Source organism: Bombus vancouverensis, chromosome 12 (genome assembly GCF_051014615.1).
Source record: "Bombus vancouverensis nearcticus chromosome 12, iyBomVanc1_principal, whole genome shotgun sequence".
In the NCBI taxonomy this organism is placed as follows: Eukaryota; Metazoa; Arthropoda; class Insecta; order Hymenoptera; family Apidae; genus Bombus; species Bombus vancouverensis.
Genome location: NC_134922.1, coordinates 7,469,132 through 7,493,626, shown reverse-complemented (window position 1 = coordinate 7,493,626; position 24,495 = coordinate 7,469,132). Strand labels below are relative to the sequence as shown.

General features: G+C 30.9%; 8 protein-coding genes across 27 annotated transcripts in view; 5 read left to right on the top strand and 3 right to left on the bottom strand.

The window, feature by feature from the left end:
• The first annotated feature begins 90 nt into the window (after positions 1-90).
• RpL13 (ribosomal protein L13) lies at positions 91-1,476 on the top strand. 2 transcript variants are annotated; one of them, XM_033330445.2, is made up of 4 exons: positions 91-171; positions 598-747; positions 832-1,081; positions 1,151-1,476. In XM_033330445.2, the coding sequence occupies exons 2-4, from the start codon at positions 605-607 to the stop codon at positions 1,415-1,417; spliced, it is 660 nt and encodes a 219-aa protein (XP_033186336.1). In that variant the 5' UTR covers positions 91-171; positions 598-604; the 3' UTR covers positions 1,418-1,476. The 2 variants fall into 2 exon arrangements, with proteins under 2 accessions (XP_033186336.1, XP_076479100.1); XM_076622985.1 differs by having other exon boundaries at positions 166-236.
• A 544-nt stretch (positions 1,477-2,020) lies between these two features.
• LOC117154950 (kinesin-like protein KIF23) lies at positions 2,021-6,389 on the top strand. The gene is made up of 15 exons (XM_033330423.2): positions 2,021-2,609; positions 2,809-3,384; positions 3,456-3,626; positions 3,703-3,901; positions 3,973-4,111; positions 4,184-4,383; positions 4,452-4,556; positions 4,631-4,716; positions 4,778-4,908; positions 4,985-5,088; positions 5,146-5,250; positions 5,319-5,465; positions 5,527-5,676; positions 5,741-5,977; positions 6,048-6,389. Exons 1-15 carry the CDS (start codon positions 2,599-2,601, stop codon positions 6,234-6,236), a joined length of 2,550 nt encoding a protein of 849 aa, XP_033186314.1. The 5' UTR covers positions 2,021-2,598; the 3' UTR covers positions 6,237-6,389.
• Positions 6,390-6,450: 61 nt separating this feature from the next.
• LOC117154960 (dual specificity protein phosphatase 3) lies at positions 6,451-8,157 on the bottom strand. Of its 2 annotated transcripts, none has more exons than XM_033330449.2 (4): positions 7,871-8,157; positions 7,372-7,550; positions 7,082-7,305; positions 6,451-7,001 (listed from the first exon to the last, which is right to left on the bottom strand). In XM_033330449.2, exons 1-4 carry the CDS (start codon positions 7,889-7,891, stop codon positions 6,805-6,807), a joined length of 621 nt encoding a protein of 206 aa, XP_033186340.2. In that variant the 5' UTR covers positions 7,892-8,157; the 3' UTR covers positions 6,451-6,804. The 2 variants fall into 2 exon arrangements, with proteins under 2 accessions (XP_033186340.2, XP_033186341.2); XM_033330450.2 differs by lacking the exon at positions 7,871-8,157 and adding an exon at positions 7,757-7,838.
• A 216-nt stretch (positions 8,158-8,373) lies between these two features.
• On the top strand, positions 8,374-15,357 carry shrb (charged multivesicular body protein shrub). 3 transcript variants are annotated; one of them, XM_076622984.1, is made up of 5 exons: positions 8,374-8,512; positions 8,585-8,838; positions 9,349-9,526; positions 9,603-9,853; positions 9,933-11,328. In XM_076622984.1, the coding sequence occupies exons 2-5, from the start codon at positions 8,658-8,660 to the stop codon at positions 9,986-9,988; spliced, it is 666 nt and encodes a 221-aa protein (XP_076479099.1). In that variant the 5' UTR covers positions 8,374-8,512; positions 8,585-8,657; the 3' UTR covers positions 9,989-11,328. The 3 variants fall into 3 exon arrangements, with proteins under 3 accessions (XP_076479099.1, XP_033186335.2, XP_033186334.2); XM_033330444.2 differs by lacking the exon at positions 8,374-8,512 and adding an exon at positions 14,463-15,357 and having other exon boundaries at positions 8,519-8,838; positions 9,933-9,990; XM_033330443.2 differs by lacking the exon at positions 8,374-8,512 and adding an exon at positions 11,679-12,192 and having other exon boundaries at positions 8,519-8,838; positions 9,933-9,990.
• Positions 10,906-14,747, bottom strand: LOC117154948 (pyruvate dehydrogenase phosphatase regulatory subunit, mitochondrial-like). Its single transcript, XM_033330420.2, has 12 exons — positions 14,449-14,747; positions 14,012-14,243; positions 13,678-13,941; positions 13,434-13,596; positions 13,078-13,359; positions 12,721-13,023; positions 12,483-12,622; positions 12,224-12,429; positions 12,011-12,152; positions 11,650-11,919; positions 11,341-11,513; positions 10,906-11,268 (listed from the first exon to the last, which is right to left on the bottom strand). The coding sequence occupies exons 1-12, from the start codon at positions 14,745-14,747 to the stop codon at positions 11,025-11,027; spliced, it is 2,718 nt and encodes a 905-aa protein (XP_033186311.1). The 3' UTR covers positions 10,906-11,024.
• Positions 15,358-15,536: 179 nt separating the features above from the next.
• Positions 15,537-16,810, top strand: LOC117154959 (uncharacterized). The gene is made up of 5 exons (XM_076622987.1): positions 15,537-15,551; positions 15,629-16,102; positions 16,180-16,317; positions 16,385-16,456; positions 16,530-16,810. The coding sequence occupies exons 3-5, from the start codon at positions 16,276-16,278 to the stop codon at positions 16,728-16,730; spliced, it is 315 nt and encodes a 104-aa protein (XP_076479102.1). The 5' UTR covers positions 15,537-15,551; positions 15,629-16,102; positions 16,180-16,275; the 3' UTR covers positions 16,731-16,810.
• Positions 16,811-16,905: 95 nt separating this feature from the next.
• Positions 16,906-19,037, bottom strand: LOC117154963 (uncharacterized). Of its 2 annotated transcripts, none has more exons than XM_033330453.2 (3): positions 18,646-19,037; positions 18,029-18,325; positions 16,906-17,949 (listed from the first exon to the last, which is right to left on the bottom strand). In XM_033330453.2, exons 1-2 carry the CDS (start codon positions 18,785-18,787, stop codon positions 18,036-18,038), a joined length of 432 nt encoding a protein of 143 aa, XP_033186344.1. In that variant the 5' UTR covers positions 18,788-19,037; the 3' UTR covers positions 16,906-17,949; positions 18,029-18,035. The 2 variants fall into 2 exon arrangements, with proteins under 2 accessions (XP_033186344.1, XP_033186345.1); XM_033330454.2 differs by having other exon boundaries at positions 16,908-17,949; positions 18,029-18,319; positions 18,646-19,022.
• A 415-nt stretch (positions 19,038-19,452) lies between these two features.
• The window catches only part of Liprin-alpha (PTPRF interacting protein alpha), a 42,019-nt gene continuing 36,976 nt past the window's right edge, over positions 19,453-24,495 (top strand). For 3 of the 15 annotated variants that reach the window (XM_076622969.1, XM_076622967.1, XM_033330404.2), the window contains exons 1-2: positions 19,459-20,999; positions 22,177-22,472. In XM_076622969.1, the coding sequence (XP_076479084.1) occupies positions 22,224-22,472 (249 nt within the window). In that variant the 5' untranslated portion in view covers positions 19,459-20,999; positions 22,177-22,223. Of the gene's footprint in view, positions 21,000-22,067; positions 22,473-24,495 lie in introns of those variants that run through there. The other 12 variants (XM_033330412.2, XM_076622971.1, XM_076622975.1 and 9 more) reach the window with 10 other exon arrangements.

Below are 24,495 nucleotides of genomic sequence, written 5' to 3'. Positions count from 1 at the left end.
TATATGTAAAGCGAAGCGATATTTGTAAACAAATAATATTTTTAAAATATGATTTTATCATAAAATAATGTAATTTCAATCTTCATTTAGTAAATTTTGTTTTGCTGGGAGCTAAAACTTCCGCTTGGTGGTGCTGATTCTTTTTCCGGTCTATGCCTTGTAAACAAGTTCGTGAGTATTCTTTTAAGTTCGAAATCCAATTAAAATCTCAACATCTTGAAATAATATTTCTCAAAGTAATAAAAAATTGTTGTTATTTATGTTTTTCACTGTAATTAAATAATATGATTGTAATTTTATAATATAACAAGTAAAGAAATATTTTGACATTAATCAGGTTATCTTTGTCTCATATGTTTTAATTTCAATTAATGATATACCTTTTCTAATAGTAGGATGTGTCCATAATAATTATATGAGTATTATAAAGTAATATTAAAGTTACAAAAATTTTATTTGTGAAGGAAATTTAATGTTTTGTTTATACTTAGTAATAATACTGTTTCCAACCTATTATATTAATCTTAAGTTTATAAAGTGTATTTTTACAAATCTTTTAAGAAACAAATTGTATATAATTTAGTATTTTTGTTTCAGTTCAACCATGGGTAAGAGAAATAATATGATCCCTAATGGACATTTCCATAAAGATTGGCAAAGATTTGTTAAAACTTGGTTTAACCAACCAGCCAGAAAATTTCGTCGTAAACAAAATCGTATAAAGAAAGCTCGTGCTGTTGCACCAAGGTAAATAGCATACGTTTATTTCATTTTTATTTCTGTTGTCCATTTATGTAAATTAACTTCAATAGTATTTTATTTTAATTTAAGACCTGTGAAGCTTCTGAGGCCTATTGTTCATTGCCCAACATTCCGTTATCACATAAAAGCTAGGGCAGGCAAAGGTTTTACCTTAAAAGAACTGAGGGCTAGTGGTTTAAATAAAAAATATGCTAGGACTATTGGAATTGCTGTAGATCCTAGAAGGCGTAATAAATCAGTCGAGTCTTTACAAAGGAATACTCAAAGACTGAAAGAATATAGATCCAAATTGATTCTTTTCCCACTGACTGTAGCCAATGTAAGTAGAATATAGTAAATTTAAAACTATTAAAGAAAGACTACATTCTAATGTTATTTATGAAAATAGCCTAAGGGTGATGATTCCACTAAAAAAGAAGTGAGCCTTGCCACTCAAGCTAAAGGAGAAATCATGCCAGTGAGACACCAAACGCATGCTAAAGCTAAGGCCCGTGTCATTTCTGAGGAAGAAAGAAAGTTCTCTGCATACGTAACTCTCCGTAAAGCTAGGGCTGATGCCAGACTAGTAGGAATTCGCGCAAAACGTGTAAAAGATGCAGCTGAAAATCCAGATGAAGTAACTAAAGTTGCTAAAGACAAGAAGGCTAAGAAATAATGTGGAACTTCATGTCTTTGTATAAATATAACAAATAAATTATCTAATGAGAAATAAAATTTTCTATTTGTTTTTATTTTATACTATTTATTGAATATATATATATATATATTATACAATGAAGACATTTTATTTGCCATTAGTATTTGTATAAAAATATAATGCATTTATTATATGTATATGACAATATCAGAGAGGAAATTTTTCTCTGTGACTTCTGACTAGTGACATTTGAGTGTTACTAGTCTAGCATGAATTTCATTGGCAGACGTGTGACGCGAAGCCACTTCCGGGGTGCGGGGATCATAGTCATATGAAACTTGACTTAGCGATGTATGTCAAAAAGAGAAAGTAAACCAATTAACCTATTGCATTTAGTTTCAGGACAACAAAAGTCCTGACTTTTTTCTCTAAGAGGGAGAGACGCAGTAATAGAAAGTACTATTCCAACTTCTAACATTCAGTATCATGACTATAAAGCAACGATTTTATGTCATGTGTAAACGTACCCATTACACTAATTTACTTTTACTAGAGAAGAAATTTCCTTACTGCTCTTACTCAATGAAAATAAGATTGCGCTTGGGCAATTACAACCAATCATCGATCTGACCCTAAAGTACCACTTGCCCGTGTTCTCCGCTCCCCGGAAATGATTTTACATCTCCCGGTGGAAGTATAATCTCCCCAATGAGATGAGACAGAAAACAGAAGTATTATTCGAGTTTTATTAGTCGGCAACTAATAGTTGATGTTGTAGCAATGAAATTTTTTTTATGTTTACTGTCTTGTCTTGTGGAACAGACCATAAAAGTTTATGTTCAGTCTTTATATATATATGTCGGTCCTATTTACATGGTACTCTAATTAATGGTACTCTCTATTTAATCGCGAAATAAAAATCTTTTCATAGTTCTTTTTCCTGTTTTTATACTTTAATGAGTTAAGTTGTACTTAAAGTAGCACTATCATTTATAGTTTTTTTTTTGGTATAAATATTGGTAGCACTTCAATACTTTAGTTCATTTCGTAACTAGATTTGAATTTTAAACACCGAATCAGGACAACGGTTTTCGGTTCATGGCATTTATCAAATATTATCTTTCGTATATATTTTTCACATTATATTGTCATAAGTTTTAAAATAACTAAATATCAAGCAAAATTTATAGTTACGAAAGATGAAATCTGCGTAAGTTTTATTATTTCTTAATCAGTTTATAACTGAAGTCAAATAAAATTTAGCTATTTTCAATATTTTATAACTATTACTTTCTATAATCTTTTAATGTAAAATTTAATTATTTGTTATTAATTAATTGTTTGGTACTATTAAAGTTATTTTGTAATGTAGAATAATTGAAGCTATTCGTGGTATGTTAATATTTTAGACGTGCGAAACCACCAGGTTCAGCTCGTAAGCCAGCAAACCGTCCAAGAGGTAATAATATGGTATCCAAGGATCCTGTTCAAGTTTATTGTCGTTTAAAACCAATGCAACATCCAGCTGATGTTTCTTGTATGAAGCTTATATCTGATACAACTGTAGTTATTACACCACCAGAATCAGCAATGAATTTTCGTAACTCTAGCAACAAGGAAATTCAAACAACATTTAGTCGTGTATTTTCACCAGATGCAACGCAAAAAGAGATTTTTAATATAGTTGCTCTCCCATTAGTTGAAAATGTTATTCGAGGTAGAAATAGTCTTTTATTCACCTATGGAGTAACAGGAAGTGGTAAAACATATACTATGACTGGTGAAACACAGGATGCAGGCATAATGCCTCGTTGTCTTGATGTTCTGTTTAACAGTATTGCTAATTATCAGACCAAAAAATTTATTTTTAAACCAGATAAATTAAACGGTTTTGATATACAAGGTGAAGCTGATGCAATGCTTGATAGACAAAATGAACTTCATGCTGGACTTATGTTACAGAGAAATGGAAAATCAGGCAAAGTGTAAGTACAAGAATATGTGATATGCTTTATGTAATGTAAATGGCTTTATTAATAATTGATGGTTTTCACAGGAGAAAAGTAGAGAGTGATAGTGAGAGTAATCCAATGATTGTTCGTGACATAAATGAATCACAAACAGTACAAGTGGATCAAGACAATGTCTATGCTGTATTTGTTACATATGTTGAAATTTATAATAACAGTGTATATGATTTATTAGAGGATGAGGATATTAGAAACAAGTATAGTATCATTACTTACACAATTCAAATATTCTTAATTTCAAATAATATTTTAATACTGAGAAATAACTTTTAGGGTATTACAGAGTAAAATAGTTAGAGAAGATGGTAATAAGAATATGTATGTGCATGCTGTAACAGAAATTGAAGTAAAAAGTTCAGAAGAAGCATTTGAGGTATTTCAGCGTGGACAGAGAAGACGAAGAGTTGCACACACTGCGCTTAATGCAGAATCAAGTAGATCACATAGTGTCTTCACTATTCGTCTTGTACAAGTAATATTTCTAATTACTTTGCGTCTCATCTAACTAAAATTCACAAACAATATAGTATTTTCTTCTCCTAGGCACCCTTAGATGGTGAAGGTGAACAAATTATACAAGATAAACGGGTGGTATGCATCACTCAGCTATCCCTAGTAGATTTAGCTGGTAGCGAAAGAACTAATAGGACTAAAAACACAGGTCAACGATTAAGAGAAGCAGGTTATTATACTTTTGATGTGAATCTTGTAATTATATTATAATATATTTTCATATCCATTCATTTTGATTTAGGAAATATTAATAATTCTTTGATGACGCTACGATCATGTTTGGAAATTTTAAGAGAAAATCAACTTCAGGGTACAAATAAAATAGTACCCTACAGAGATTCGAAACTCACCCATTTATTTAAAAATTATTTTGATGGAGAAGGACAAGTTAGAATGATTGTTTGTGTTAATCCAAGAACAGATGATTATGATGAAACAATTGTAAGAAATCAATAATATAAAACGTAAATATATGAAAGAAAATTAATTAATTTATTCATGTTTTACAGCAAGTAATGAAATTTGCCGAAATGACTCAAGAAGTCCAAGTAGCTAAACCAACAATTACGAAAATAGATCTTGGTTTTACACCTGGAAGAAGACAGGCAAATAAGGTGAGATGAGTAATAAAAGAATAACAATGAAAATAATTTGAAAATACGTGCATAATAAAAACTATTTTTAATAGTTATTTAAGGAGGCATGTAGTAAGTTGCAAAAAGAAGGCCATCCTGAAGCTGAAGATTTAGAAGTTGATGTGGGTTTAGTGTATAGGTAAGTATTATATGTTTTCTTTATTCTTTCTTCAAACTTATATAATTTTATTTTAATTCAGTTTAGGTGGGCCATTTCCTGAATTGGAAATTACTTCTCCACGCAATGATCAAATAATTAATAATTTAATGCATTTTTTAGAACAGCGTATTAACAAACGGAATTTACTACGTACTGATTTACAGCAAAAACGTAAGAATATAACTTAATTTTTAATCAAACTTAAATTATGTGTAATATCTTCATGACTGTTACATGATTATTACAGAAAACGATCTTAGGAAGAAGATAATGGCAATGGAACAAGAATACATGAATTTAAAGATTGAAAATGCGTCTCTGAAAGCCGCTAATTCACAACAAAAAAAGAAGGTAATAGCATTTTACTGATTACGGAAGTACATATAAAATAATTTGCTTTTGCTGTAGGTTTCTGCATTAGAGGGTCATTTATGTAAGACTGAAGAACAAATTGATAGCTTGCTTCGAAAATTGAACAATGCAAATGATACAATCCGCAGCTTACAGCAAGAGGTAGTTAACGAATGCATTTCTTTTTTTATTTAAATGACAACATATATTTTACTACAATTATTTTATAGTTAAAAGATAGAAACATGGCACTAAATCAACGTTTAATAGATAAGCAAAGAGTGAAACAAAAGTACAACACTAAAATGCAGTTAGAAACTGATAAAATGAATAAAGAATTGGAAATAAAGTTACGTCAACAACGTGAACACTTACAGGTAATGAAGTAAATATAATATATGTATAACTTCATTGTTTAATTTTTTTCTCTCTTTTTAGAATCAAATGAAAGAAAAAGAGGATAAATTAAGATTAGTAAAACAAATTTTAGTTGATGACAACGTACCTAGTGTTTCTAAAGATTGTGTTGTACCTACTATTAGCTGTGCAGAAGCAACTCCAAAAACAACAGAGGGTCGATCACGAAGGGTCAGTTTATCTTACATTACGTAATTTACTTTCGAAAATATAGTTTAATGATATGTGCTCATAGGATAAAGCGGGTGTTGCAAATCCAAGGTACAGGCGTTCACAAAGCGCGGATAAGTGGATTGATCACAGACCCGGAGCGCTTGTTCCTGTTGGAACTGTTCTTCAACCTTTAATGCGTAGAAGACGTAGTGTTACGCGACTTACAGATCCAAAGGAAATTACAGACGGTGCATCCAGGTATTGTCTTATCGCGCAAGAACATGATACTGATGGTGAACTTGAGACAAAGTTATTCAAGGTAATTACACTTAAAAGGAATCGAAAAGAGTTATGTAGTTATATATTCAAATGTATTATTATTATGTTAGGGAGATATAATACCCACTAGTGGAGGAGGCGCACAAGTTGTATTTAATGATATGGAATGCTTAAAACAACTATCTCCAAAAGCAAGGAAACGTAGTGGTCCACAGGATACAGAAAATGAAATAGGCTCTTCGAGACATTCGTCTACACTTGCAGAGTCTCATTCCAAACGTCCACGTGTAGTAAATTAACAGTTTTATTAATATAATACTAGTATAGTAATAATAGTTTTTATACGATATATAATATAATAATACGATACACATATAAATAACTAAAAACTTCTACTAAAAATAGTAATGGTAAAGAAAAATACTAATAATAGTTAAAAACAATGATATGAAGTCAAGATGTTAATATTTTCCTTTATCGTTACTATTTTTAGTAAAAGTTTTTACAACCAAAGTTTTTACAATATCAGTATTATAATTTATTAAATAATACAGTTCGCCAACAATGAATTGTGAGAAGCGATAATATTGTATACAGAATACTTTATATCGTGAGGCGTAATATGAGTTATATGACTGCTATCTCATAACATGTATATATTCGTAATATTTGATTTTGAGATAATTAATAGTGAATTTTGCGCCTAATGTTGACTAATAATGTATCAATCTAATCTAATCATACATTTTGATCATGTTTACTCAGTTTTTATATACAATTATTTATATACAATATACATATATCTATCAAATTCACTGCAGTATATATTGTTAGTGAACCTTGTAGCTTTATCAAAGCTGTATTCACTTAAGATCGTTGTCTTCGTAATTGATTATCTAACTGCGCTAATTGGTGAAGAAAACCACTATTTGGTTGAATGAAACGATTTTTGCGGACTATTCGAATTGCATCTGTGGCTAGCATTCCTTTTTTAATCATTAAATATGCTAATACGCACGTTGCGCTACGTGAGATTCCTAACACACAATGAACAAAAGCTTTACCTAATAGAAAGAAAGTTAAATTTTAAACGATCTATTGTAATTTTTCTATTTTTTTCATTATTAAATTATTATTTCATTACCTCCAGTCGAAACAGCTTCATCGATAAAATCTGCAATAATGTAAAAGTACTTGCTAATGTCTGTTGTGCACAAATCAATAAGTGGCAAGCCAAGATACTTTATTGTTGTATCAGAATAATAATTCTTATCGGTGTTTACAAATCCAAATCTTTTTCCTTCAGCAGCATTAAGCAAATGTGTTATACCCAATATTTTAAGGTATTTCTTATTTTTTGCTGTGATACTATAAAGTATTGAACATAAATTAATTTTTGATAAACATAAAGACATAAAACATTGAAATACTCACGCATCACCAATATATATTCCTGGATATACTTCATCACAATCGATATCCTGTTGAACACGGTAATATTCAACATCATCTCGATTAGGATCAAATCCTGGTAGCATTTTATTCTCAGTCTGTGTTCTATACAAAGCTTCTGCTAAGTGACTTTGGGTGGTTTCCCCACCAGTTAAACGTTTCTGAAAATTCATGAGATAAAAGTTTTTACTATGAAAAGTAACTTTACAATATTATATAATTTTTAATAATCTGATTTGAAAGATGATAAATTTTCAACATTAATTGAATGTCATTTGAAATGATCAGATGATATTTATTTTTTCATGTATTTCTCATTATAAAAAGACGTTTAGAATTAAAAAGAATTTGAAAAAATATCAATTACATGTTCCTATGAAATGACAGGCGACTCAAATGCGAAGAAACAATTTCGAAGCATCTGTAAGTTTCAAAATATACGTAAATGATAGCAATACTATTCTTTATAATGTATACTTACATTTCTCAGACTGCTGTCCATTTGAAAAGATTATTTATAGATTAATAATTTATAGGTTATACTAGATATGACAAATAAGAAAGACAGCAAAATATTACAAAATATTTTGTATTTTACTAATCAAGTATGTCACGATTAGGTATGACTAATTCTAAGCTTTTACATATATACATAAACAAATATAGTTGCACACAATGTTAAAATCGCGATAATTATAGCTAGTTATTTCTCTTTTGGAACTCTGTTATACCGCGATAATTATACTGACAAGGTGTCATGTAAATACATCCATTAATTCGATTAATTTTTGTATATAACGAATAATTTTGTATATTTTTTAAAATAGTAGAATATTTGAAATCCTATATTTGTGCCAAGAATTTGATGTATAATTTTTTAAAATGATATTTAAAATTTCAACTCAAATTAAATCTTCATCGTCTCGATATTTGAATATATACTTGAATAATACTTGAATAATATATATATAATATATGTAACAATATTTACTCAGTTCTTTTATATTTATTATTATAAGTGTAAAAAGTAAATTCTAGAAATAAAATATTGGGATATTCCTGAGTTTTGATAAATTGAACGAAATCAAATTTCATAGTAACTAGATGAGCGATGAGTCATGACGTATGTATATCAATGCCTAAAGAAAATATGGCGATGGTATTTGGTTAGTGTCCTGTTCTGTTGATTTTACAGAAGGTGTTTGGTGTGTTTATCGTGCTCAAGATTGTAATTATAATTTAAATTCGGAGTAGAACTTATTAAGACAATGAGTTTCTTTAGTAAAGTATTCGGTGGTAAAAAGGAACCGGTGTCTATGTCGACAGCCGAGGCGATACAAAAATTGCGCGAGACGGAGGATATGTTGATAAAAAAGCAGGATTTCCTCGAAAGTAAAATAGAGCTTGAAATTCAAACTGCTAAGAAGAATGGAACGAAAAACAAACGAGGTATTTACGAATGATATTCTTTATTTGGTAACCACTTGCAAACAGCTTTCAATGATTAAGGTCGTTTGTCATTGTGACGTTTCTCTGCTGTGTGTTGACTGTGTGTTAACTTATATTGTAACTATTAATCAGTGCTTTAAAAATGCTACTTTACCTATAAGTTTGTTAAACTAAGAATATAGCTTTTTAAGTAATAAGCGACGTTAACACTGTACAAGACATCCACATAATATGAGTAACTAATAATTAGACTGTGAATGTTTATGCATTTATGAGAAATTGTGAGATGTAAAAGTGTACAGAATGCAAGTAATGTACAAAAATATATAAAGTATATATTAAAAATTATTCAGTATTCATTATAATATTTACTATAAGAAACAAATTTATGTTTGTGTATTTCGTTAATTACATCTGTAAAAATGTTTATAAATTAGTATCAACATCCACATTCATGTACTAGCTATTAACTCTAGGATGAATATGTTAACAAGGAAACATAATTTACAGCTGCAATCCAAGCCCTTAAAAGAAAGAAACGTTATGAAAAACAGTTACAACAAATTGATGGTACACTTACCACGATTGAAAGTCAAAGGGAAGCACTAGAATGTGCAAATACCAATACTGCTGTACTTACTACAATGAAAAATGCAGCAGATGCATTAAAATCTGTCCATCAACATATGTAAGAAATTCAGTTTTGTGATATCATTAGTTAGATGATTCACGCAGATTATTTAAATGTTATTTTCTTTGTTTAGGGATGTTGATCAAGTACATGATATGATGGATGACATAGCTGAACAGCAAGATGTAGCAAGAGAGATTTCTGATGCAATTTCCAATCCTGTAGCATTTGGAAATGATGTAGATGATGAAGAACTAGAAAAAGAATTGGAAGAGCTTGAACAAGAACAACTTGATAAAGAATTGCTTGGTATTGAATCTACTGATGAACTACCAAGTGTTCCAGCTACTGCTATTCCAATTGCCCCAACTAGGACTCGCACAAGTAATAATTTTAATATTTTTTTGCTTTATTATTAGAAAATAATTTATTTTTAAACTAAAAATATTGTTAATATTTATAGAAGCCAAACCAGAAGAGGATGAAGATTTAAAAGAGTTAGAAGCATGGGCATCATAAAGGTGGTATCAATATATTTGTAAAAATGAATTTTTGTAAGAAACTGATAGCTAAAATGAAGTATGTATTATTGAAAGAGATAACAGTGTACATGAATGCGTTTTTCAGATTCAATATCATATAACTATTCTAATGTTAATACTGTGGTATTTTTATACACTGTTAAAATGATTAACATAATGATGAAGTTCATAGTAGTCATTTTCCTTATTACAGTATAAAGATTTTTTTTATCAATATACAAAGAAGAATCATAAGTAATAGCAAGTATCTTAAATACTTGCATTTGTGCTAGCCAATATACTCTACTGTTACAGTAAAAAATAAATTATATTGGACAAGAGTATGATATACATACATAGCTATAAATGCTGGTAAATTATATACATATAATTTTTACTAACAGTGAGAAATACCTATGAGAACATTTATTGTATAAACTTTTTCTTCAAAAGATTAAATTGTAAGATATTACAATTGCTTCATAAAATTTTGTTGTTATTTTCATGTATATATGTATAACATATTTTGAGAAGTAGCGCAGTTCAAATTGTTAAATGGCCTTTTAAACTTTGTATAATTGTATCTGCTATAAATAAATTCATTTAAATGTATATTAATTTAGTACAACTATAAATACAGCAGATACAGTGTTGTATACATATTTTTACACTACAAATCATAGTAATTTTTGCACTATTATTAATATTTTATTAATTAATAATTATTGAATTATAAATATCCAAATTGTATCGAATTAATATGCCAATAGTATATATAAAATATTTATATTTTCACAAAATATGAATATATATAGGACAATTTAAAAAAATGGCTTAAATAATGATAGATATTTAATTAAAATGCAATATACATTACATAGTTTAAATGTTTTCACAATCATGAATATGCTTAAACTCCTAGGGAAAATAGTCTTTAAAAAATCAAGATTTATTTCATAATTTACAATTATAATGACTAAAGTCTCAATCACATAATAGGAGGAAATAAAATATTATCACTGAAGAACGTCGCTTTAATATGATACAATAGGCGTAGGAATATATTTTTTGTTCAATTTACTACTCAGCGCCGGTATGGGTAGTGGACGAATGTGTGGTTTAATAGAAAATCTAGTACCAGCGATATCAATTTCGTAACGAGCTTTAAGATCCATTATAAAGTCTGTTGTAACAGTATTTGCATTAATTTGTATATGTCCTGATTTTGGATAACTGATAAAACCAAGACATATATGTTTCTCTGTAGCGAAACCGTATCTATAAAGTTATTATTATTAATAATTTGATATAGTAAAATATATTTTATCTTTAATCGTATGAAGTATTTACCCGGCTGATGTAACAGTTCCTACAAATTCATTATTTCGATAAATAGGCTCGCCACCCCATGGCCATACATCCTTATTAATATCTAATTCATTAACAATAAATAATACTAATCGTTTTGATACGCCTTGTTCTTTTTGACGTTGCAAAGCAAATTTGCCAATAAAATATTCTTTCTGTTGCAACAAATTATCATAATTAATCAACATGTTTAAACTGTTGTGCCTCTGTATGATAGAAGTCCTCAGAAATTCAGATTTAACATTAATAGTCTTGGAACAAAAAAAATTCTATTACCATATACCTACTTACATCTAATCTTACATTGTATCCACTTCCAGCTTCATATGGCGTAACAAATGGTGTCAATTCTTCGGCCCAAAATGGAATAAATCTTTCTATTCTCATGAAACGTTGTGTGAGTACACCTACATCTCGTACTCCATAATCTTTACCTACTTCCATTAATCTGGAGTATACGTGAAGTGCGTATTCTGATGGTATATATAAGCAATAACCAGATTCACCAGTATGTGTAAATGACATTACCATTACATCAGAAGCATAGGCTACATTTACATTCTATTAAGAATATAAAATTAATATATATGAACGTTATAAATCTATCTATCGCCGCTGAAATATTTACCAGAAATCGATATAAGCTGATTACCTTATATGTAAAAGGAGAGAGATTAATGTCAGAATTGGAAAGTTCTGAAAGTAGTCCTGTTGCTTTAGGTCCTACTAAATTAATAACAGTATATTTTGACGTTACATCATTAAGACCCACCGAATGATCAGCTGGTAAATGTCTGCGCAATAAACAGATAACGTTTATACGATTACAGTAAACATTATTTTTAATTTCTATTACTTTTGTTACCTAGACATCCATTGGTAGATGCGTGTTTGTTGTGACGTAGGTGAAACCATAAAATAACTATTTTCAGCTTGTCTTACTAAGATACAATCATTTTCATACCCTCCTCTTTCATTTTGCATTCCTGTATGCACTATACTACCAATTGGTATATTTACATCATTAGAACATAATTGCTGAAGATAGTTGACAACTTCCCAACGACTAGACTGCAAATATGTAAATGATTATATGCAAAATATTTTATATTTTAAATACTTACTTTAATTTCGATTTTCGAAAATGAACTCATATCTATTATTCCCACTCCTTCTTTGCATGCTAGAAATTCCTCTGTCATGAAATCAAAAAACTTTGGTTTATAAAAACTGCCTGGTGGCATAACTGGTTTTTTTTGCCCTTCTATTAATAAAAATTACTTACTTTTTACTTGTTGTTAATGTGATTGTGTCATTAAATATAACAAGATGTAAATAAGAATGAAGTAATTAATTGCTTACTTTTATAAGTTGAATCAAAGTAAAGTGGACGTTCATAAGCCATTTTGACTCCAAAAATTGCACCTCTTTCTTCAAGTACAGAATACAGAGGTGAACAACGTAGGTTTCGAGCATATTTATACTCACACTGATGAGGATACAAAATTGCATAATTTCTCCCAACAATTTCCTTTGTTCTTTGTTGTAAATATCTTTTACTGCTATGTAAATCTAGAAATCTTTGTACATTAAAAGGAAGTATTTCTTGTGTAGATTCACCATTTATTAGGCATTCAGCAACTTCTTTGCCTATTCCTCCTGCCCCTAAAGAAATATGACTTTAATAATATCAAAGATTTAACATCTGTTATTCTTTACCTTGTAATGAACTTCCATTCATGCCAACAGCAACAAAATAATTCTTTACTTCTGGACTTTCTCCTAGTATCCATTTACCATCTGGTGTAAAGTTATCTGGACAATTATATACATTTGGTTGTATACCTTTTAAGAGTGGTAATCTGTGTACTACTTTATCCCATAAAGGTTTCCAGTATGAAGTATTAACTGTAAGATGGTTTTTCCAATCTTTTATTGGAACAACACCATTCTCGAATGCAGGCTTTGATTCTGGTTCAAACCATCCAATTAATAAACCTCCTGCAAATTTATCCATTCAGTTATTTATTCCATGGCTTATTAAACCTCATGTAATGCGCTAATATGTTAAAGACTTTGCCACTCCCTCATATATGAGTATGAATCGAAATCACGTATGCATGGTAAAGCCGTGTTTGTATTAAGTGGAAACGGAGGAATAATTGCATAAAAATGTTCTGCAGGATATGCTGGAATTCTAACTGGTGGATTACATTTTAATCCTAATTCTCGTGCCCACTATAATTTGAAAACTTGTATAAGAAAAATTTGTATAAGAAATAACATGAAAATTATTTCACATCCCTAAAGTGATATTACCATTCCTGCACAATTAACAAAATATTCACAAGAAACTATTCCACGGTCAGTTTTTACACTTTTTATAGCTCGATTTTCAGTGTGAACTTCTTGTATATAACAATTTTCAATGTATTTTGCTCCTCCAATCATTGCCAATTTAGCTAGAACATCACAAATTGCGCTACAATTAGCTACTGCATCTTCAGGAACCCAAAGTGCACCTTCAAGGTCTTCAGTATGCAAATATGGATATAATCGTTTTAATTGATCTTTTCCTAAAATCTAATGCATTTATAGCTTATTAAAAGTTTCTTTCATATTTCAATTTCAAAATCTGGCTGAGAAATCTTACTTCACAATTTAAACCTGTGGGTATATTATAAGCCATTCTTCTCTTCAAAGCTATCATTCTGTCTTTGGTTTGAGCTAAGTATATACTGCCACATTGCTTTAAACCTATGTCATATCCCATTTCTTGTAATTGTTGATACAACTTAATGCTGTAGGATATTAGATTCCTATGTGATATTGGTTTGAAAAGACCAAGTGTGCCGGAACCAAAATAGGATGTTCCGCTTCCAATCCTATGACATAACATTTTTTAATTATTGTACATTATAAATATTGATAACTTTAATAGTTTCTTAAATCAATAGCCTTTATAATTTTAGTGATACAAATATGTAATGTAAACAAAAAAGTTTATAGTGTTATTTTAAAAATTAAAAATTTGTTATTCACTGTTCTAGCATTCATTAATTGTTTCATTTGATGTAAATGTACATATACCTGTTTTGTTCCAGAACAAGTACATCATTCCACCCATTATTGACAAGATGATAAGCAACAGAATTAGCCACTGTTCCTGCACCCGCAATGACAATTTGCGATTGCGAGGGTAACGTTGTATGGGGTTGAAATTGAAAATTTTGGTCAAATTTCCTACGACTTTTACTTCTGTCTCTTTGATTAAGTTTAAATATTCCATTTTTGAAGGTTATATCAATTGAATAATTTTTGCAACCTTTTGAGACTACTTTCTGTAATAATGTAACATAAATACATTTTGAACTCGCGTGTTGCAGCATTAAATTACGTGGAAGGTAATAACTGCGTCACTTGTTCACATAACATGCAAAAAACAGAATTCCAAAATGTCTCCACTGCTAGAACGTTGGTTCTATTATTAAAGTTAGGAATATTGGGTCATAATGGTGTTCTTTCAAAAATATAAATTATCCTTTCAAAAGAAAATAAGTGGCGCTGTACATTCGTATAATAGCTTGATATGTTAAGATTTTCACTTATTAAAATTATAATATTTTGGTAGATAAAATTATTTTTCATACAGATCATTTTTTAGTTATTTTAACGTGAAATAATTACATAAGATTGATTTACTTATAATTTTTTGATTTAAAATGTTATTGTATTATTTAAGTTTTTAATAAATTTCCCGCCTAAATGTACTTGATCGATAAATCGAAATGTTTCAATCTCGACTACTCTCGATAGATATATTGATATTTTCGAACCTCTTCGATACAGTTCGATAAAATTCAAAATGGGAGCGACGTTAGATCTTCGGTTTTTATCAACATGAATTCCTCCATAAATTTAAGCGTTTCTAATTGTTATTCGTGTGCTTTTGATAACTATTTTTGTTAGGAACAGCTATTAATACAAAATTGCTCATAATGTGGTTCATATTATTCGCAGTTTTTACCTTTAAACTAATGTGTATTTTTATCTTTGTTATCTATTGCGTTGTCACTTTTCTTCTGGTTATGGTAAGAATTTTTTTATTTGCTCTGATTGACAGTATTTTATGCTAACTAATAATGTTATTTGTAACAAAGTATAATGCTCAAACTGAGGAACTGAGAAGATGTGTAAGTTTATTAATGCAATTTTCTCTTACATCTTCTTCAAAATATTCTATTGTTGTAACATAAATTGTGTCTTTTAGATCGTACCCCAAGATACAAACTTGGATGTGAAATTTCCGACTGGAGTTAGTTAAAGGAAGCTTTTCTTAATGAAAAGTTAATACTAGACTGCGGATGTTTATGCAATTTCATATCTTTATGTATGTAACTAAAACAGTGGAACCTGAATAGAAATTTCTTCTATTCATTATAAATATTATATTGAGCGCATTGCCTTGAATTACATACCCATACGTATATATATTTTCTATATTATGTGCATTCCGAACACATATTGACTTTTTCGAATTTTCTATAAACGCATAAACATCCATACATATTATCTACTATCATACTACATTATATCGTATTTCTTCATCATATTTTTAAATTTTTCATTACTCGTAACTTCAACTTCTAAAAATGCTGACGATTGCTTATTTTATTAGAGTCGCGAGAGCGTAGATGATAAATTGGAAGTGTTAACGGAAAAGCTTACAGAAAAAGAACGCGTGGTGAGAAAATAATTCGTCATTTTGCTTTAATTCAATTTTTTATGAAAGAAATATTATTAGTTTTGTAACACTCATAGTTACAGAAATCGCAATGTGAAATAAAAAATGCAGAAAAGGCGTTAACTGATCTGGAAAATAAAACATCGTCCTGCCGAGATCGATATCGCTCGTTGATGATCGAATTAAAAAAGGACATTCGAGAAACTGAGGATGAGGTTCGAGTAACATATAATTAAAAAGAATGACGATTTAGTTTTATATAATTATAATTACATTTGATAGGTGAGAACGCTGCAAAATCAAATATCGAATTTATCGATTCGACGAGAAGCTCTTAGGAGCGAGGCATTAAAGGTAGTGTTTCTATCTTGTTAAAATTAGTAACATATAAAAATAATAAAAGTCATAATTTTTAATGCAATTGTAGCAACAAGAAGATTATCAGAAAATGCTGAGTGGGTTTTCCAAGGAATTGGAAAGTAAAAAAACATTATTCTGTATGTTATTGCGAAATATTCTATTTTGTTTAAAAATAGATTTTCATTATTTTAATTGGCGCTTTCAATCTATAGCTTCTGGTATCGAGAAATCAAGACACCATCGTGTGAGTTGTTTCAGTTTACCATGAAAAATTTCATCGACTTTTCTGTATATATAATAATTATTTTTAATCAAAGAACAAAAATTAGAGTGAGTAATTAAAGAGTGCCACTAAATGTTGCTTTGTCGAAAATCGTCGTAGTATCGAATGATTAAGAAAAGAGCTTTTTTTTTCAATCGGATCATAATTTTTATTTAATAATCACAATATATACATTCGAGTAAATGATCAGTATGGAAGTTCCTTTGCGTTCAATCGCATGGTACAAATTAACATTGAGAAATTAAAATTTAATTCGAGTGACAAATGGATTTCGATTACGCGTATGAATTATACTTTTCGGATTGAGACAAAAAATGCAAAATAGATTACATCTATTTTATCAATTAACGTATTGATTGCCGATGATTGTAGATATTTTCGATGAAGTAGATAATTTTTAAAGATAACCAGGACACTGTACTAAAGTTTAAACATTAAATAATATAGAACGTATTATATGATAAGAAAGTAAAGCAAGAATCAAGAATCATAAAAGTAATTTTTACAAGCAGTACGATATATCGAAGTCAGAAGAATACGTAATTCTTAAAACGGACCTCTTTACTTCATTTTATTTGGAGATAGAAAAAATATTTTATATACTCAATTTATTGAAATGAGAATAAAAATAAGGAGGTCACATAGCTTTTTTAAAGTATTCCTTTCTACCTCAAAATTGTTCCATTTTAAGTGCCTTATTCTTCATAACCATGGAATTACATGTTCATACAAACTCTCCAAAACGAATAGTGTTGAGAGATGTTTTAAGGCATTTGTTTCTTTCCCGATGCATTGTGATAATTTTTCAGTAACTGAATTTTCTTTATGAGAGTACAGTTCCTTGAGAAATGTGTAGTGAACAGAGAAGGAAGTATTTTTCGATTTGAATGAACGCTATAAAATATTCGTTGAGCTTGTTAAGTGCACATGAAAGGAACTTTCCTGCTACTCTGTTCGTTTCTTAAATTCTTTCTACCTTGTTCTCTTATTCCAGACATTTCATTATTATATCCCAGAGAATAGACAGATATTTTTAATATCAAACGAAATCACCAGCCGGCATACTTCTTGAGAATTGGGCAAGAAGTTTGAGATCTTTGGACACATCTTTTTGCTTGTCATCTATTGATCGTAAAAGAATATATCCAAATTGAACAATTTGCCAGCACAAATTCGCCAGTGTAAAAATTTTTCCATTCTTATCCTGCAAATTATTACGGTAGTTTATATGACATTACTGAAAAAAAACAACCAAAGATATGGTTTTAGAAAATGAAGATTACCGTCTGTTTATAATTCTGTATGAGATGATGGAAATTTTTTCAGGACTGCATGATAGAGATTGTAAAAGGCGTAGAAACTGATACTTAAGATGACGACGAGTGCCGAGCCGAATATCCAAGATAAAAAGTAGCCATCTATAATATCCGAGGTCTCCTTTCTCTTCCTTGCGCTGATCTCACCCAGGGTGGTACCCCGCCGCTCTTCCATCAATCTCTTCATGTTCGCCAATTTCGCTCGTAGTTCGTCTACTGATTCAGCGATGTCCTCGATCGAATCACATTCTGGTAAATCTAAAACTTGGACGAATAAAGTATAAATCGGGAAATATGGACGTCCAAACGCAATAATCAAATAATTTACTCCAAAACACTGTCACAGAAATTTTTCGTTTTGAAGGTATTTTAAAAGGAAATTATTCATTATCAATGATTAAAAGGATATTAATTTTATTTATGGTAATTCACAAAACAATAGAATGGAGAAAATGGAAACATTTAAGGTAAAATGTCTTTTTTCTTTTGAGAGAAAAGTGCAGAGATTTTTGGAACATTTTGTTAGATGATTTAAATTGTACCTTTTTTGAAAGATATTTTTAATCGAAGCTACGGCTACTTACCCGTAGTTCCTGGCGTGCAAGTGTGCGTTACTGTTTTCATGATACTCGCCTCTATCTTTCTTGACTGTATAACTTGGTCCAAAATACGACTCAGAGGTCGGTATTGATCATCCAGCATCCCACGCTGTAGCACAGTCTCCATCTTTCGGAAAGTTAAGCCCTCTAGATTTTTTCCCTCTCTTTTGACTTGATCAAAATTATCGCGTTCAGTAACGATAAATCTTCTCTTCGAACTTTGAAAATAAACATTCCTATCGATTAAAGATTTGAGTTTTGGGAGTTAATTAGTTCAAGTGTTAAAGAAGAATGAAGCTTTCTTTGAATATTTATTGCGTTACATAAAATGCTTTAACTTAATATTTACAATTTCTCAAAATAATTCATATTCTTTATTGTTTTAAATATTAATTAAGATATATATATATTAGTTTTGAAATAAATGAAATGTGATTGATTTAATACATTGTCGACCGTGCGGATTGGGCTCGACTATGTACAATATGTACATACGTATATAGATTTATATATACATATATATTTTTCTATTATCATTCTAAAATTTAAGTAGCTTACACAATATGTCTGAAAGTAAAAATATATTATATAATTTAACATTTGTCTGAAGTATGATGACATTCAAAATAGAGAATTTAACAACACAAAATTGACAAATATATCCTTTGAATTCTGTGGTGCGCCATTACTTTTTATAGGCACTGTATATTATATTTATACTAAGAGAGAGAATTAGAGTTGACAATGAATATGATTACAGACATAAGAAGAAATTTAATTACAGGTTAATACAAATTACAGATATCATTTGAAAATCGCTTAATTTAAAAGGTCATTTGGATGTCCCGCGTTTCTCATGTGGCGGTATTCCGTAACTGTGGTGCCACAAGCAATCTGCAATTTCATCGCAGTTTGTAAACGCGGCGGAGGAAAGTCGTACGACATTCGGGCGGAGTCGGGCGCACTTTCGAGGACGAAGGCTGACGTCACGGCGCAAAATGGCTGCTGGTATCGGAAATGGAGTAGCGTAGAGGCTGGGCGGTAGGAACGAACTGTAGGTGTGTCAGTACTCGGCTTCTCCGCGATAATGCCATCGAAATGCCGATTGTTGCACGCTGACTCGTGCCTCGCGCACTACTCTTACGTACGATCGGGATCGTTCCGCGAGTCTCGGATGGTGATAATAAATGGTGAAATAGTCGGCGAGTCAAATTAAGCGGTGCAACCCGAACTTCACGATATATGTACATATATCTCTTTATCCCGTAAAACGAAATTTCTTCTGTTCTTAATCTATCAGTGATCTATATACATAAATATATACATTTGAATATAATAATAATAGGCTGAAACTGTGTCTGAATGAGATCGAAGTGGAAAGTAAACCTTGGTCTGTCCAGTGATCGTTCTCGTGCTCTTCACGGATATTTTGCGGGTGTCAGACTGATTTGCCCGGCTCCAGGAAAGAGTCGAGCGTGCATCGTGGGTGTCAGCTATTTGTCGACTCTGTTCTATCGAAAACTAGTTCACGTATCTTGGAAATGAGTGAAATGGAAAAGAAAGACGCGTGCACGTAGAACATATAAAGGATAAGTATGCTCAACGTACGGTTCCACAGTGGGATCTAATTTACGATCTGTCAAAACCGAATCAACTCAACCAACACGTCGTACACGTATTTATATCGTATTTATGGTGAAACTAAATCGAGCGTCTGCACCGAATCATCCTTCCTATCACGATACGAGCCGATCGATTTTTCTCAAGGGAAAAATATTCTACTCGCCTACGACTTTTATCTCGACTGTGTGTGTATATTTTCGCACATCGATTGATCCCCTTCCGTAAACAATATTCAGTTGATAACAATGTATCATCCGACGGTGGAAACGGGACACGAGTTTGAATGACGGTGAACAGGCTCGTGGCTAGAGTGATGTTGAACTTGGGACTGAATAAATTATTCGAGCGATGATTTCGCCGGTAGCTTTTAGTTAAAGAAACAAACAAAAAAAAAAAAAAAATAGTGGAGAGACACGGATTTCTATCGAGTGAGACAGAAGAATAGGAAGAAAGAAAAACATCAGATTGCTTGAAAATTTTTAGTGGTTAAACGGTACGCCATTGAAGAAGAAATATAATACACATAAGAAATATTCTCGACGCGTGGATGTCGTTAGAATCGACGAAACGTTGTAACACACAGAAAGAAAGAAGTAGATAGGAGTTTGACCTGATAAGACGAGGAAAATCAAAGAGAAAGAAAGAGAAAGCGCTGTCAAGCGAAGAAAATCGCGTTGGGAAAATGACTAACTGAAAAGCTCGAAACGAACTAAAAGGTACACATGTACATATAGATATAGATATACAGTGGCTCATGGGCATATTCGAATACTTCTGGATACTTTTTATGAATATATTATATGTATTATACTTCTGCATTTTGAGATTTTATTAACACTGTTACAAGATTCGACTATCGTGGTTTTATTGATAAAGTTTGAAACGAATTTGAAAATGTACTATATATACATAGAAGTTACAAGACACGTACTGCAAGTACATGTTTCACACAGATCATGGATATGTTTAAACAGTTACTGCGTCTATCTTTAACATTATATATACTTAAGATAGCTAATCATGCTATGTACTAAGTTTCCATTAAGTATCTGTGGTAACTTCTATGTACATTTTCAGATTGGTTCCAACTTTGATCAATATAACCTTTTGCGGACTACCGCCGCATATATGAGTAAACTATCAATTTGGCCGAGGAACTCATATATGTGCTTGGCGAAAATAACTGATAGAGCTGAAAGACTCATATATCTGTCATTTTATTTATTCTGTGGAGAATCTGTGCATGTACATATGTCTAAAATTTGACATCTTGGAGTGCTATGAATGAAAATCGCGTCTATGCAGAAATGTGCGCTGGCAATCTTAAATGACTATCGCGGCAGCAGCTCGGCCCTATGGCACGGTTGACTTCGAACCGTCCCGTCCGCAAAGGGATAGTCACGATTAGACGGCAGATGTTTATGCATTTATAGAAAATTTAAAGATGTAAAAGTGTATAGAATGAATGTAACATGAAAAAATATATAAAATATGAAAAGTAAAGAGCAAGTTATGATATTTAGTATGTGAAATACATCTCTATGCAGGTTTTATTTTTTTTGTCATTTTGATAAAAATATGATTTTACATAAACATCTGTAGTTTAATCATGGCAGTCTTTTATTACAATGCTAACTAAATTTCAATCTGTTTTATATAACACATACAATATATACTTAAAAGTTTTCTATATAATAGCTGTTCAAATACTTCCGTGAACCACTGTATATATGTATACATATATAAGTGCTTATATATATACATATATCTATATGTGTACATAGATATCGGAAGCGGAAGGCGGCTTTCGTTGCCATTGGCGCGCACGCGAGTGTCCATATTATATCCGGCGCGCGTGTTTCGTCTGTTTCTCATTTGCGTGTATATTTGAAGTGGAGTTTCAGTGCCGGAGGGTGAGAGAGAGTAGTAGGATACGCAAAATGTGGAATATGATGTGCGACGTGATGCCGACTATCGCGGAGGACAGCATTAGCCAGAGAAGTTCGCAATATTCCGGTGAGGATGCGAACTTCGAGCAACTAATGGTCTCGATGCTCGATGAGAGGGACAAGCTGGTGGAGTCGTTGCGCGAAAACCAGGAACGGTTGCAGGAAACGGAAGCGCGTTTGCAGGAGGTCGAGAAGGAACGGGACTCATTGAATCGTCAACTGAACGCCAATATCCCTCAGGTATGTTGTGACGTTCGTTTATATAGTTTTCTTATCTATAAAGGAGAAGGTCATATCGAAGATCATATAGAATCTCAAGTTGTTTTTAACCCCTAATTTCTGCCTAATTCAGACGTGGAAAATTTGAATGAAAAAGTATACTTTTCAAAGTTTCAATTTTATGATGTACTTACAGTTTGGTATTTTTCATTCCTTTATTCTTATTGGTTGTATTGTACACGATAAAATAAATTGTTTTCTGGTTAATAAATTAACAAGATTTAATAAAAAAAATGATTATAGAAGTTACAAATATAATACTCATCCTCAGAATCAGAGTATTCGTTGCAAGGTCTATAATTCACGCTTTTGACACTGGATTTGTTTCCATTTGGACTACTATACTAGAATTAGAACCTAATTCTATATTATCTTCCTATATATGTATATATGTATGTATTTAAATGGTTCCATAATAATCAGTAAAATAAGGTTACAAATATCTATTTGTATTTATAAATAATTAAAAAAACTTGTATAATAAAATTCTTCTTATAACAATATTCATGTGCTTTTTAGCTACTTTAAACAAATGGACTACTCATAGTATTGATGTCCAGAATAGAAAATCTCTAAATCTAACAAAAATATCTGGAAGCACTTTAGAAGAATAAACACGTCTGAAATTCGTCACTTGCTTGTATCTCTCATTTGTTTACGTCTATTCTCTATAATTTGACTACATAATGTTACACAATGCTTGGCAGTTGTATTATTACTTTTATTATATGCTTCCCATATACCAGCAGAATTTTATATTGACACCATTCTTCTCTAATGTAAACGTCCATAATTTTCTACATTTTAATTATCTTCGACAGAAACTAAGCGATTGGAAAATGATTAGTCGTAGTTGGTGCGTTTGATCTACGAATTGTTAAATACGAATGACGACTTATTTATTCCGTAGCATACACAGGGTGCGCCAGAATAAACGATCAACGCGTGCCAATGTGTTCTGTGAGTGGAATAAGAAAAATTATACTCGCTATATTGATACGAGAAATACTCCATTGTATATGATCCTAAAAGAAGGTATCGAAGATCTAATAAATGTGAAAGATTCGTTTCCTCTATGCTTTTGTTAACGTATAGAGACTATTTCTCTCAATTTCTTAGAGTTTGAATCGACGATGACAATCTGTTGGTCTTATACTTATCTTTGAGAATATCCTATATTTAGCTATTATTACTTTATTGTCAGAGGTGTTTCTTAGATAGATTTATTTTTTATTAGCTAGATTGATATCTGTTTGTGCAAGATTTAAAAAAATGAAACAGGTTTCCTCGATCAATGTTTCAGTGAAAAATTCAATATAACTGAATATTTCATTTGAGACGTATTCTCAGTTTCTTCTCAATCCCGAGAAAGATAACAATTTTTGCTATTTGCAATGATGTACGTTGACGTTATCGCTTTTATTGTAACCTGTATCACGTAGTTGTTCAAATTTCTTCGTTCTAACTGAACGTGTACACAAACTTTTATTGCCTATTTCTATTTCTTCTCGTCCTATTGCTCAACCTAGATAAAGAAGAATTTAATGATGCTATAAAAGAAGACAAATAGTAATTATACGTAGCTGAATATGTTAATAACAGGTTCACATATAATTCTATATTTCAATTATATTATCGAACAAAAATTACGACTCGAATCGTAATATATTAATAAAACTATTTACTTTTAGCGAATAACGTTGAAGAAGAGGTGACCGCGATGTTAGAACGGGTTATTCGATTTAAGCCGATTCGACGGAGCTGGATCAGCACGCGTTAACCTGCTCGATTAACGGGAAAGCACAGATCAATATTTGCCTGAAGATAAAGCTGTCAAACGGTTCCCTTTTATCGTGAAAGTTGGTTAGAAAAATTATCCGCTCGACTAACTAGTATTCAACTCACTCATTATATATATTTCTTTCGTTAAAGTAATTGTAAATTTTCTTCTGACAGAATTACTAATATATTATGTGTGTCACAT

What these genes read in the sequence shown, in the direction of transcription:
- LOC117154948 (XM_033330420.2), bottom strand. Translation starts at nt 14,747, where the DNA reads ATGCTGCAACACGCGAGTTCAAAATGTATTTATGTTACATTATTACAG. An exon ending in TTGTTAATTGTGCAGGAATG is followed by an intron (nt 13,597 to 13,677) that starts GTAATATCACTT and finishes TTCAAATTATAG; the next exon opens with TGGGCACGAGAATTAGGATT. An exon ending in GGAACTGTTACATCAGCCGG is followed by an intron (nt 11,269 to 11,340) that starts GTAAATACTTCA and finishes ATAACTTTATAG; the next exon opens with ATACGGTTTCGCTACAGAGA.
- LOC117154959 (XM_076622987.1), top strand. Translation starts at nt 16,276, where the DNA reads ATGATCGAATTAAAAAAGGACATTCGAGAAACTGAGGATGAG. An exon ending in TTCGAGAAACTGAGGATGAG is followed by an intron (nt 16,318 to 16,384) that starts GTTCGAGTAACA and finishes TACATTTGATAG; the next exon opens with GTGAGAACGCTGCAAAATCA. An exon ending in TTAGGAGCGAGGCATTAAAG is followed by an intron (nt 16,457 to 16,529) that starts GTAGTGTTTCTA and finishes ATGCAATTGTAG; the next exon opens with CAACAAGAAGATTATCAGAA.
- RpL13 (XM_033330445.2), top strand. Translation starts at nt 605, where the DNA reads ATGGGTAAGAGAAATAATATGATCCCTAATGGACATTTCCATAAAGAT. An exon ending in GCTCGTGCTGTTGCACCAAG is followed by an intron (nt 748 to 831) that starts GTAAATAGCATA and finishes TTTTAATTTAAG; the next exon opens with ACCTGTGAAGCTTCTGAGGC. An exon ending in TCCCACTGACTGTAGCCAAT is followed by an intron (nt 1,082 to 1,150) that starts GTAAGTAGAATA and finishes TTATGAAAATAG; the next exon opens with CCTAAGGGTGATGATTCCAC.
- LOC117154963 (XM_033330453.2), bottom strand. Translation starts at nt 18,787, where the DNA reads ATGGAGACTGTGCTACAGCGTGGGATGCTGGATGATCAATACCGACCT. An exon ending in TTGCACGCCAGGAACTACGG is followed by an intron (nt 18,326 to 18,645) that starts GTAAGTAGCCGT and finishes TATTCGTCCAAG; the next exon opens with TTTTAGATTTACCAGAATGT.
- LOC117154960 (XM_033330449.2), bottom strand. Translation starts at nt 7,891, where the DNA reads ATGGACAGCAGTCTGAGAAAT. An exon ending in GGAATATATATTGGTGATGC is followed by an intron (nt 7,306 to 7,371) that starts GTGAGTATTTCA and finishes AATACTTTATAG; the next exon opens with TATCACAGCAAAAAATAAGA. An exon ending in TGAAGCTGTTTCGACTGGAG is followed by an intron (nt 7,002 to 7,081) that starts GTAATGAAATAA and finishes TCTTTCTATTAG; the next exon opens with GTAAAGCTTTTGTTCATTGT.
- LOC117154950 (XM_033330423.2), top strand. An exon ending in TCAACGATTAAGAGAAGCAG is followed by an intron (nt 4,112 to 4,183) that starts GTTATTATACTT and finishes ATTTTGATTTAG; the next exon opens with GAAATATTAATAATTCTTTG. An exon ending in GATGTGGGTTTAGTGTATAG is followed by an intron (nt 4,717 to 4,777) that starts GTAAGTATTATA and finishes ATTTTAATTCAG; the next exon opens with TTTAGGTGGGCCATTTCCTG.
- shrb (XM_033330444.2), top strand. Translation starts at nt 8,658, where the DNA reads ATGAGTTTCTTTAGTAAAGTATTCGGTGGTAAAAAGGAACCGGTGTCT. An exon ending in AAATCTGTCCATCAACATAT is followed by an intron (nt 9,527 to 9,602) that starts GTAAGAAATTCA and finishes TTCTTTGTTTAG; the next exon opens with GGATGTTGATCAAGTACATG. An exon ending in CCCAACTAGGACTCGCACAA is followed by an intron (nt 9,854 to 9,932) that starts GTAATAATTTTA and finishes TAATATTTATAG; the next exon opens with AAGCCAAACCAGAAGAGGAT.